This window comes from Bipolaris sorokiniana (genome assembly GCF_000338995.1).
Source record: "Bipolaris sorokiniana ND90Pr unplaced genomic scaffold COCSAscaffold_13, whole genome shotgun sequence".
In the NCBI taxonomy this organism is placed as follows: Eukaryota; Fungi; Ascomycota; class Dothideomycetes; order Pleosporales; family Pleosporaceae; genus Bipolaris; species Bipolaris sorokiniana.
In genome coordinates, this window is record NW_006911907.1 from 1,142,955 (window position 1) to 1,154,133 (window position 11,179).

The following is an 11,179-nucleotide window of genomic DNA, read 5'->3' on the forward strand; positions in this document are numbered from 1 at the left end:
CCTCGATGTACTTTTCTTCTTTCTTCTTCTCCTCATTCTCACTTTTTTTTTGCAAACGAAAAGTGGGTAGCTTGATAGTGCGGTGCCGACGATAGCAGACATTGCTTAGGCATGCAACCTGCGAACCAAAAATGACTTGGGTCACGAGAAGCAGGATTTTATGTGGTTGAACAAAAGGCTAGTATGGAATGACGGAGGATGAAAACTGCGATGTATTATTTCTCGTTTGCTCTAGTTAGAATGCATTTGTTCTATTCACAGATTGCGTCCATTGTGTTGATCGTGATGAATGTGGTTGTCGCTGTGTCGAAGGTACTCAACTTTCCACCTCCAATTGAGTCCAAACCGGGGCCAGGGGAGAGGGGGGGGCAATGTGCTCTGTGCAAGCAAAGTGACGTTGTGATTTAATTACCATGCAAAGAAGATCGACGAGATAAAAATAATGGGGGGCGGGAGGAGAAGGAGGGGGGCCAAAGACGTGCAGGGACCAGGGAATAAGGCTACGTCATATCAACTGAACATGAGATCAACCCCTGTCTGCAAACGGGTATAAGTCGTGATTGCTGCCGGAGGTCCATAACACTTAACCTCTGACATTACTTTTTCAATTGATTCTCTTTCTCTGAACGGGGCAAAAAAGGGAGAATAATACGCGATTCGAAAAAAGCGACAGTTTACATAAGATCAATATGGCTGAGCAGAACGAGCAGCAGCAGCAGAAAGGTAAGCTTTTGCACTTGGCTATGGGTTTGGGGGGTGGAGTTGGTTTTGGGGAGAGAGGAAGAGAGAGGCTGATGCGTGATAGGTTTCTTTGGAACGGCGGCGAGTGGATTGGGTATGTTGATCTTTCTCTTTCTCTTTCTCTTCACCTCGTTCATCTTATTCCCTTCACCCACTGCTTAACCGAACGCCTCGTTGTCAACCCACCTCCCTACCCTCCTTGTCCACCCTTCCCAACTCGCCATGCTAACAACAACTGGCAGGAAACACGCTCGGCGCCGCAACCAACACCGTCGGAAAAGGCGTCCAAGGCATAACCGATACAACGGGGAACGTAGTATCAGCCGGTGGTAAAGGGTTGGGAGATGCGGTGACGGGCGTTACGTCTGGGGTTGGGGAGACGACAAAAGGTACGTTTGTATCGAGAGCAGGTGGGGGGGTTTGAAAGAGAATGTGGAGACTGACGGTTTGGTGAATGTAGCGGCAGGGAAATTTGTTGGGGATACGACGCAAGCCGGGGGAAAGAGTGTTCAGGGGGAGAAGAAATGATTTAAGAAGGATTGGAGAGATGAATAAGGTGGGGGAATCTTGCCTTGAATATTAAATTCAGAAAGAAAAAAAATCAGTGGACCTAAGCATCTACATATCAAGGCAAAAGAAGCATGCTTCTTCAGTCAGCAACAGAAAATTCGAAGCACAATCCTGTGTAAGGATGACATGACAAGCGATTCCACAGCTCAAAGGCGAAACAGATGGGCTCAAGTACCACACAAAGTAACCAAACACAACCAGTATCGCATGCATGTATACCCTGATCGCCTTTATCACCCCTTCCAATACCCCTCTCATCACCACCATCTTACATCCCAAACTCGCCCCTTACCCCCAACCTCAACAAACCCCCCTCCAAAACCTCGCCTTTCCTCTCCAGCAAATCCTCTACATCCCAATTCACACTCACAAACCTCCCACTCAACCACCTCGCCTTCTCCTGACAAACCCACACGGCCGTGCCCCCCACCAACTCAGCACTATCATTGTTAAACAGCGAGCCAAACGGCTCGCGGAGCATATCCGTAGCTACCAAGCCTGGATGCATGGAAATGGCGGTTACGGAGGGATACTCTGCGGCGACGTACACGGCGAGGGCGTCGACGGCGAATTTACTCATGAGGTAGCCACCCACGGCGGGCACGGTGAAGAAGGATTGCCAGGAGCTGAGGTTGAGGATTGTGGCTGGGGTGGACGAGGAGGGGGTGGGGAGGAGAGAGAGGAAGGAGCGGGTTAGGAGGTATGTGCCTTTTGCGTTTACTTCCTATATGGATCATTTTAGTCGGGTGATCAAGGGGAAGAAGGGGGGGATTGTGTTTTCGAAATTTTGGCCTGGTGTAGACGGGGTTTGGAAAAGGGGAAATGAAACGTACAAAGTTCTTCCACCATTCGTCGACGTTTGTCTCGTGGAGTTTGGGTCCGTCGCCGGTTAGGACGCCTGCGGCGTTGATGAGGATGTCTGCGTGGCCGAAGCGCTGCTTGATGCTTTCAAAGGCTTTTTCTACCGCTTGCGAGTTGGAGATGTCGGCGGCGCAGGTTAGTGTTTCGATTGCGGGATTGGCTTCTTTTACAGAGGCTTCGACGGTGGATAGTTTGGCGGCGTTGGATGCGAGGAGGACCATGCCTTTGACTCCGGCTTTGATGAATGCTGGCACCATTGCCTATTTTTTTTTCGAAGATAGGTGTTAGTTTCGAGTGTGATGTACGATATGCACAATCGGTATTTTTTTGGACGTACCGTAGCCCCGATTCCGCGTGAAGCTCCAGTGATGATGACGACTTTGCCTGCTAAGCTGTGTTCTGGCAGACTTGGATCAATCGCTGGATACGCATCTTGATGCGCACGTTTTGTGAATTGCATTGCTTTGACATAGTAGTCTTTTGGGAGGTCACTTAGATTCGGTGCCATATTTGGATATCGAAATCGAATTGTAGGGTAAAAACAACGTTATGATAAATCCAAAAGAGTGATGTGAAATCCGTCAGACGTTTCTTTTTTCTAAGATCCACCTGGCTTTAAAATACTCTTTGATCATCGCTTCCTCTAACATCTCCACCTGTTGGGCAGGGATGCAGCCGCTGATCTTGCATGTCCCACATTGCATCCTACGTTCTGTCTGCAACCGCTGCCTTGGTATGCACCGCTTACAGTGCTGTGCCGCGTCGAGCGGTTGCCCGTTCAAAAAGCCGGCACGTAGGATGCTGGTTCTGTCCTATTGGGAGTTAGTGCAGGTGGATCCTTGCGTGGTTACAGAATCTGAGATGGCGCAGGTGGCCTAATGTGTTCAAAGGTCTACTTGTACATTTGATTCCACCTGCAAGTCATTTATCCGGAGATGTCATGTTTTCATCATGAAATAGCTTGCATGGAAGTATTTGTGGACTTCATCTCAATGCTGATATGTTTGTACGACCTTCTTGCAAGTTCGCATCTAGTAAGGAACAGGGGAAAGACAGTATATTGAGAACGGAATTGGCTCTATGAAAGTGGCCACATATATTACCTGAAATGATCTGTAGAAGAATAGCTTGGTTTGCAAATATGGATAGATGCTACAGAACTCTTTTGCATCCGAACAGAGCGCTCTTCTTGTTGTTAGTATGATGGTCGAAACATATGGTAAAAGCAGGGCCTAACAAAAAGTATGTAGTAGTCGGGTATATTTCAATCCTATCGAATCGAGGTATAGCTATTCCGCTCTGTACCAACAATGCAAAAGATTCAGGGTTACAAGAATCACAAAAGCTTCACAAAAGTCAAACAATCCACCATACAAGCACAAGATTCCTCACAAGCATACGCATGCAGCGCAACTAATATATTCTTCCGCGCTGTGCACAAGCCTCAAAGGCCACACGCGTCTTCTCTTGTAGATAAACATTTAGATACCCAGAGTAAACTCAACACCAACGTCGATATCACGTGCCATCTTGACAACCTTTGAGAACTGGACCGACTTCTCAGCAGCACCCTGGAGATCATCGATGGAGAAAATCTTAAGACCAGAGTCGTTGATCTATTACACAGACACGTTAGCAAAAATATCCATCTTGAAGTCTGATGTCTTAAAACTTACAAGCTTCTGCGCGGCCTCCATGTTGGTACCCTGCAACCTAGCAATAACGGGAGTCTTGAGGTTCATTTCCTGGACAACCTGGATGAGACCCTTGGCAATGGCGTCACAACGGACGATACCACCAAAGATGTTGACGAAAATGGCAGTGACCTTGGGATCGCTGGTGATGAGTTCGAAAGCTTGCCTGATGGCCTCGGGGGTAGCACCGCCACCGACGTCCAAGAAGTTAGCGGGCGCACCGCCGTTGAGCTTGATAATGTCCATGGTAGCCATGGCCAGACCGGCACCGTTGACGAGGCAGCCAATGTCGCCATCGAGCTTGATGAAGTTGAGACCAACCTTGGCGGCCTTGACCTCGTCGGGGTCTTCCTGTGTAATGTCTCTCCAGTCAAAGACCTCCTTCTGACGGAAGTCGGCGTTGTCATCAAAGTTGAGCTTGGCGTCCATAGCGAGGACCTGGTGGTCGGTAGTCTCGGAGAGGGGGTTGATCTCGATCTGGGTAGCGTCCTTCTCCATGAAAACCTTGTACAGCTTCTGGATGGTGTCCTTGGCATCCTCGATGCACTGCTCCGAGAAACCAAGCTCGGTCGCAATGCTGCGCGCCATTTCGTCGGTGACGCCCTTGTGGATGTCAATGGGGGTGGTGATGATGGCCTCGGGGTGCTCCTTCGCGACGGTCTCAATGTCCATTCCACCTTGCGACGAAGCGACAATGACGGGGCCTTGGGAAGCGCGGTCCATGAGGATGGCGAGGTAGAACTCACGGCGAGCAAACTTGCGGTCGACAATGAAGACGGAGCTGCAGAGCCGGCCGGCGGCTCCAGTTTGCTTGGTGATGAGCTTGTGGCCGATCATCTGCTCGGCAAGGATGGCTGCTTCGCGAGGACTGCATACTGTGTTAGAGAGCTGACCGTAGTGTTGCAGTAGAACGAGGTAGCATACGAGTAGACAACCCTGACACCGCCCTTGAAGCCGTTGTCAAAGGTTCCCTTTCCACGGCCTCCGGCAAGAACCTGGGCCTTGATGACGGCGTCCTCTCCGCCTGCACACATTAGCCCCAGAACCAAAGTGCCCGTCTATTCTTGCTGGCGCATACCAATGTCCTGGGCAATCTTCTCAGCCTCAGCGCCGTTGGTAGCGACGCCGCCCTTGGGCACGCCAATGCCATACTGGGGTTCGTGTTAGATGTCCAGGCCCGCCAAATAGTGGGATATTGCAGCGGAGCACTCGTACCGACTCGAGCAGGGCCGCGGACCTGTATTCGTGGATGGCGAGGCCTCTCCTTTGCTGGATGACGGAGCGCTTCAGTGGTGTTTCCTAGCATTGGTTAGCACTGCATGCTCGTTGGTGGGCGGGCGCCAGGTGTGCAAGAGCCTTCTGCAGCTCGTGGGAGAAGCCATTGAGTGTGTACATACAGCAGCAGCGCGAACAGCGCGAGCCAGCGGCCGGGCGCGGGCAAGGTTGTACATGATGTCTGGAATCGCAGACACACGTTTGGGTATATGTGCGGGGGGGTTTAGAGGGAGAGAAAGCTCTTGATGCACAGCTCCGTTTGATGTCGGCTGCTTCACAGGGCTGTTGCGGACGTCTGCTAGCGTGCCGAGAATGAACCGGGTTCTCAAAAATATCGCGGCCGGGAACTTGGTCGCATTGAGCACCAAAATCTCAAGCGCCCCTGGATAAGTCCGCGCCAGAAATGTCAAAGAGAAATAACGAGGGCGATGTCATCGCCAATCGAATAAGTCTTCTTGAAGCAAAGGGTCAGAAGCTCTTGGCCTCGCTTTACGGGTCGCGGCCAGACTGGGATACGCGGGACAGTGCTGCGACGCCTCAGGATGAGGATGATCAAGATCTCAAACAAAACTACGCCCATGACAGGTGACACTCCATTCGACTGTTTTTTGCAACTGCGCATGCTAATATTCATATTCAGAATTGGTCTTGGCGGTATACTTCCAAAGGATGTCGAGAATGGCAGCTTCACCAAGAGGATACTAACGTCAGACGACAAGCTGCTGCAGCAGTTGATCGGCAAGAAAAAAGCCAAGACTCATATCATGGCGAAACAGGAAGCTGCGAGGCCGAGTGCAGCGGCCAAAACTCATCAATATAGCAAGCCTGCTGTTGTGAAGAAGGAGGCATCGGACGACGAAGAAGATGGGAGGGCCGCTACTTTCAAGTCAAAGAGAGAGGGTCGGAAGGCGAAGAAGCCGCCTAAAATTCCGGACAGTGACGATGAGGATGAAGAGACGAGAGCAAAGAGGCTAGCAGCAGGCGCAAAGACTGAAGACCAGGAGACAAATGAGCTTACCACAGAGACTCCTGTCGAGGACAAGTCGTCTGAAAAAGTGGGAGAGGAGGAAGAAGTAGAGCTTGCACAACCAGCTCCCAAGAAAGTAAAAACCAAACCAAAGAGCTTTTTGGACGAGATTCTGGCGGAGCGCTCCAAGAAGAAGAGCAAAAAGAGCAAGGCCTAGGTTGTCACTCTTATGCATCCTAAAGGCGTTGTAAACCATAGTCGTTTGATACCCCAATCATTGATTTAATTTTTGTTTCTGACATACCCTACTCCCGTACAATCAAGCTAGCCATGCCCATTCCAGTACCTATGCATTTGCTCAGCACACCCACCTGCTCGCCACTTCTACCCATCTCATGTAAGAGCGTGGCAAGCATCCTGCCGCTCGTCGCTCCCAGTGGGTGGCCTAGTGCAATGGCACCTCCATTAGGATTGACCTTGTCCATCTTGTTCTCAAGTCCTAGCTTCCTTATGCAGTACAGCGCCTGACTCGCAAAAGCTTCGTTGATCTCCCAAACATTGACGTCTGATGTCTGGAGGCCCGTGTAATCGAGGAGCTTGGGGATAGCAAGAGCTGGTCCAACACCCATTTCATCAGGTGTGCAACCGACAACCTGTGTCCCAGCCCACTTTCCAATGATTTGCTTTTCCAGACCGAGAGCCGTTGCTGTCGATCGGCGCATCATGAGTGCTGCACTCGCTCCATCCGAAACTTGACTGCTATTGCCTGCTGTGCTTGTACCGTTCTTGTCAAATGCCGGCTTCATAGTCGCCAGTTTTTCCACCGTAGTCCCTGGCCGAATTCCATCATCCTTGGTGACAGTCACCTGCTTTTGGTTTTCCGGTACCTCGGGCTCAATCCATCTGGTAGTGACCGGAACGATCTCATCGTCAAACAATCCGTTCGCTTGCGCCTTCGCAGCCCTGTTTTGCGATTCCGCAGCGAAAGCATCTTGGTCAGCTCGAGTGACGCCATATCGACTCGCGACATTCTCAGATGTAATTCCCATGCTCATGATGCAGTCTCGTGCATCCTTGACCGGGCTGTCCTTCATCTCTGGCCAGAGTTCTGTAGGTATAGCTCTGCTGCCATAGTTGCGTGTCATGCTCTCCATACCTCCTCCAATGCCAATATCGATTTGGCCAACAGCGATGGAGTTTGCGATTGACGTTATAGCAGATAGTCCCGATGCACAGGCGCGGTTTACGGTGCTGAAGGAAGTCGTTGTGGGAATGCCAACATGGTTTGCGGCCATGCGACCGGCTTTAGAGCCACCAAGCTCGGCGAGCACGGTGCCCACGCAAACGTCGTCTATCTTTGCTGGATCAAGATTCGGAAACTTGTTGATGGTGGCTTTGAGGACCTGCCAACCCGTTAGTTCCTAGCACATTGTACACAGGATAATTGAGGGCGGTGTACCGCTCCCAAGAGTTCGTGGTCATACGCATCGCGCAGACCTCCCTTTTTGGCTCTTGTTACCGGAGTCCGGAGGGCAGAGAGGAAGACGACATCATGTGGATTCTTCTGGAGAATGTTCTTGAGACCCTTTTGCACGAAAGCCATGATGGCAAGATGACTTGTAATGAACCGCTGAAGATGGCGATTGTAGGGTATCAAGATAAAGGAAATGATAATTCAAAACGACACAAGAATCCAGGCCAAGTAGAAGAGGCTGAGCTGTTGCCGCACGAAGAAGCCATGGTTGTAGTAGTATGTAAGCTAACCCCAGGCCCGAGGGACTGCGTGGAGCTTCGGCAAGTGACCGCGGAGAAGTTGCGGCAAAGGTCTTTTCCGGCTCACGTGCGATGGCGAACCGCATCGAAGAGGCTCGGAACAATGTGATGCGTCACGAGGAGTGTTGGCCACGGGATCGCTGCAGAACAATATCGCCGAACATGTTAGTGCATCAAGTTGATATAAACAAAATATAATTATTTGCAGTCACGCCCCTGTAATAATGTAAACATAACCGTTGCAATGTTTTTTTATTTCATTTATAATTCGCATTGTCGTCTGCCAAAGCCCTCGAGATTCCAAAGAAATTCCCCGTCTGTTTCCACACCCTTAAACTTTATGCAGCACTCTACACTTTGTCCCAAGTCTCAACAGCGGGAACCAATCCACCGAGAGCAGCTGGCTGCCTATGCAGCGGGGTATACCAGACGGAAAACATCGTTGAGAACAAACCAGCTGCCGTTGTCGTTCTTGAGCTGGAATGCCTGGGTGAAACTCATTGGTTTTTCTTCGCCCACAATCTATCAAGAGTCAGTAGAAGCTTCGTGTTGTTGACAAGATCTACTCACCATGAGCGCGCCCGTAACAAGAACCATGATGCCATCTTCGGCGGAAGGCTGAGCATCAACAGTATCTGTGCGATGTTGTATCTGCTGGAATGGCAGGTTCTTGCAAGAGTCAGCTTTGTTTTTCCTTGCCGGGTAGAGTTGCTGTTACCTGGAGTTTCTCTACAATGGCAGCAGATCCCTGGGTTGGCGTTTGCTCAAAGGTGAGCATAGAAGACTCTCTCTGTGAATTTTGTGAGCCAGATGTCGTTGCACGCGCTTAGATCGGATCGCATACGTAGAGAGAAGCGAGACCGGCGCGGTTTTTATCGAAGGTCTCGAAATAGAACTGGACAAACTGCTCTGGCGCAAGGGTTAATCTCGGTCTGACTGGAGGAGCGCAAGAGGCAAAACCGATGGGTGTCAGTCAGCCTCAAGTGACGGGCGGTACATACGGGCGATGGCGTTAAAGTCGGCTGTACAAAGTCAGTCTCAGTTGTTGCGGACGTTTCTCTCTCAAGGGCAGAAACGCATAGCTACAAAGCATCAGAGAGCCGGCGGTCAAGCGCAAGCCAACCAGTATCCATCCACAAGAATGTTATACTTTATGAGGAGACGGCTCGACACCTGCTGCCAAAGGCGCATCGAGGCAGGGTGGATGGCGGGGTAGAAGCGGCAGACTTACACATGACTGAGAGCTTTTGAGAGCTACGGTATTCGGATCGAGAGGGTGATTAAGTTTTTAATAGATGCTCTGGTACGCGACGGCGGCGGAGGAGTGATTTGGCAATGTCACAAAGGCGTGTTGGAAGCTTTTGCTGTCACAGCCCGCGTTCGCTGGGCTTCGGTGGTGGGGCAAGCCCTGCCTAATCTTGGAAGCCGTCGGCCCGACGTTTTGCCGAGCCTTCTATTTTCTTCGAAGCTCTGCATCGCGTTCCCTTCTCCCTTCATCGCTGGTCAACGCCCGAAAACATCATCCTTGAAGCAGGACAACGAGGGTAGTGATGCAGCGAGACAATTAACCGGTAAGCACTCTCAAATTTTATTACATCCTTGCATTATGATGATCATCATCAAACGATAACTTCCGAGTCAACGACGGTGAAGTCTAAAAACAAGATCAAGCTCAACAGGCTGATTTGCTCATTTACAACTCACATTGTTCATTATCAAGTCGAATGGTGTGCTAACATGCCATTGTATAGTTCGAGATACATACAACCAACACCGACGTGCTCATCCAGATGCGCAACGTATATAGTTCACGTAGCCAATCGAAGATGCTTTTAACAGCTCCCACATGACCTCCCAAGCAATATTTCTAATCTACAACCCCTTCTTCTGGAATGACTTGACAGTATCGACTATAGATTGCTCAAATGTCTTGTACTTCAAGCCAAGGACATCAATGGACCGCTTGTTGTTGAATTTGTACAATCCCTTGTCCGGGGTACCTTCTGGGTAGTCGCCGCCAGGCGTTGAGTCGCTGGGCAAGTCTTTGAACTCTGGGAAGTTCTTCTTGATGATCTGGCACATTTCCTTGTTGGAAAAGTATCCAGCTATGACAAAGAAGCGCTTGTTGGCCGCCTCGGGCTTCTCCATCGCGGCCACGTGTGCCTCTGCAACATCACGTACGTCTACCCAGAAGTGCACCCCGGAAATGGGAATTTCGTCTTTAAATTTGCCTTGGACGGCGGCGAGGATGCGCTGGTTGGATGTGTTCATGTTGTCGAGGCTGTCGAGAGGGTGTACCTTGATCATTGTCAACGATGCCATGCGAACAACGCAGTTTTCTTGGACTTACGATTGGGCCGTACACCATTGGCGGATTTATCGTAGAGATGGTGAAGTTTGGCTTCTCCTTTTCTACAAATTCCCAGGCTGCCTTCTCTGCAAAGGTCTTACTTGCTCGGTATCCTGCGACTGCATCTTTGAGCGCATCTTCTAGGGTCATGGGATTCCAGTCTTCCTCTGAGTATTCGTGTCCCGGCCAAAAGCCTTTGGATGGATTCACAATAGCGGCAAAAGACGATGTGATGACGACTTGCTTTACTGTTGGCGCATTCTTCTTGATGGACTTCAAGATGCCCGTAGTTCCGATGACGGCGGGGTCGAGTAAATCCTGTCTTGTTAACGAGTCGTCTAACACTAGCGAAGGAGGGTAGTGTGCACTCACTTTCTGGACATCCGTAACATTGAAGTGGAACGGGCTGGCAGTATGGAGTACAGCCTCAAATGGAGGGTCTGAAACAACGGCCTGATCAAAAGCATCCGGCTGTGCGATATCTGGGACAACGGCAAAGTCCAGCTGGCCCTTTTCAACATGGCTCTTGTACGACTCTTTGATCTTATCTGCCTTGTCTTGCGTGCGCACAGTGGTCACAACGCTGTGGCCATGGTCCAGCAAGACATCAAGAGTGTGTGCGGCGATGAAGCCACTGCCTCCGGTCAATAGAACTCGCGTCATTTCGATAGTATGGAGGGAGTTGGTGCGATTGGGTCAGTAGGTGTCCAGATGCTAATCCACAGGTCAAGTGTCGTGGCAGCATGTATACCTATGTATTATGTAGCTCTTATACCCTAGCTAGCGCGGGGCAGTATTGTCCCGAGTGTCGCGATTACATAGCAGGTCTAGTCCCCTTACCGGCTGCAATGGCAGCGTCACGGCTGATAAAGTCGTGCTGTCAATCTGAGTGATCGGGGTGCCATTGCGTCATCAGCGATGCGACACTTTTGGTGGGGCATACTGCGT

The 11,179-nt window shown here is 50.5% G+C and overlaps 7 protein-coding genes across 7 annotated transcripts; 2 read left to right on the forward strand and 5 right to left on the reverse strand.

The window, feature by feature from the left end:
- The first annotated feature begins 568 nt into the window (after positions 1-568).
- COCSADRAFT_202494 (uncharacterized protein) lies at positions 569-1,555 on the forward strand. The gene is made up of 4 exons (XM_007705293.1): positions 569-723; positions 806-835; positions 984-1,130; positions 1,202-1,555. Exons 1-4 carry the CDS (start codon positions 690-692, stop codon positions 1,267-1,269), a joined length of 279 nt encoding a protein of 92 aa, XP_007703483.1. The 5' UTR covers positions 569-689; the 3' UTR covers positions 1,270-1,555.
- A 24-nt stretch (positions 1,556-1,579) lies between these two features.
- COCSADRAFT_184045 (uncharacterized protein) lies at positions 1,580-2,680 on the reverse strand (the record flags this gene model as incomplete). The annotated part of the gene is made up of 3 exons (XM_007705294.1): positions 1,580-2,035; positions 2,145-2,432; positions 2,510-2,680. 3 exons carry the CDS (start codon positions 2,678-2,680, stop codon positions 1,580-1,582), a joined length of 915 nt encoding a protein of 304 aa, XP_007703484.1.
- Positions 2,681-3,424: 744 nt separating this feature from the next.
- On the reverse strand, positions 3,425-5,435 carry COCSADRAFT_124698 (uncharacterized protein). The gene is made up of 6 exons (XM_007705295.1): positions 5,264-5,435; positions 5,082-5,165; positions 4,945-5,017; positions 4,791-4,890; positions 3,849-4,734; positions 3,425-3,788 (listed from the first exon to the last, which is right to left on the reverse strand). The coding sequence occupies exons 1-6, from the start codon at positions 5,315-5,317 to the stop codon at positions 3,654-3,656; spliced, it is 1,332 nt and encodes a 443-aa protein (XP_007703485.1). The 5' UTR covers positions 5,318-5,435; the 3' UTR covers positions 3,425-3,653.
- A 69-nt stretch (positions 5,436-5,504) lies between these two features.
- On the forward strand, positions 5,505-6,325 carry COCSADRAFT_149774 (uncharacterized protein; the record flags this gene model as incomplete). The annotated part of the gene is made up of 2 exons (XM_007705296.1): positions 5,505-5,726; positions 5,782-6,325. The coding sequence occupies exons 1-2, from the start codon at positions 5,545-5,547 to the stop codon at positions 6,323-6,325; spliced, it is 726 nt and encodes a 241-aa protein (XP_007703486.1). The 5' UTR covers positions 5,505-5,544.
- Positions 6,326-6,345: 20 nt separating this feature from the next.
- Positions 6,346-7,864, reverse strand: COCSADRAFT_39866 (uncharacterized protein). Its single transcript, XM_007704934.1, has 2 exons — positions 7,568-7,864; positions 6,346-7,511 (listed from the first exon to the last, which is right to left on the reverse strand). The coding sequence occupies exons 1-2, from the start codon at positions 7,709-7,711 to the stop codon at positions 6,414-6,416; spliced, it is 1,242 nt and encodes a 413-aa protein (XP_007703124.1). The 5' UTR covers positions 7,712-7,864; the 3' UTR covers positions 6,346-6,413.
- Positions 7,865-8,083: 219 nt separating this feature from the next.
- Positions 8,084-9,258, reverse strand: COCSADRAFT_39867 (uncharacterized protein). Its single transcript, XM_007704935.1, has 6 exons — positions 9,113-9,258; positions 8,883-8,903; positions 8,726-8,790; positions 8,600-8,671; positions 8,452-8,550; positions 8,084-8,403 (listed from the first exon to the last, which is right to left on the reverse strand). The coding sequence occupies exons 1-6, from the start codon at positions 9,114-9,116 to the stop codon at positions 8,290-8,292; spliced, it is 375 nt and encodes a 124-aa protein (XP_007703125.1). The 5' UTR covers positions 9,117-9,258; the 3' UTR covers positions 8,084-8,289.
- Positions 9,259-9,753: 495 nt separating this feature from the next.
- On the reverse strand, positions 9,754-10,894 carry COCSADRAFT_97874 (uncharacterized protein; the record flags this gene model as incomplete). Its single annotated transcript, XM_007705297.1, has 3 exons — positions 9,754-10,179; positions 10,232-10,549; positions 10,604-10,894. The coding sequence occupies 3 exons, from the start codon at positions 10,892-10,894 to the stop codon at positions 9,754-9,756; spliced, it is 1,035 nt and encodes a 344-aa protein (XP_007703487.1).
- Positions 10,895-11,179: the final 285 nt, after the last annotated feature.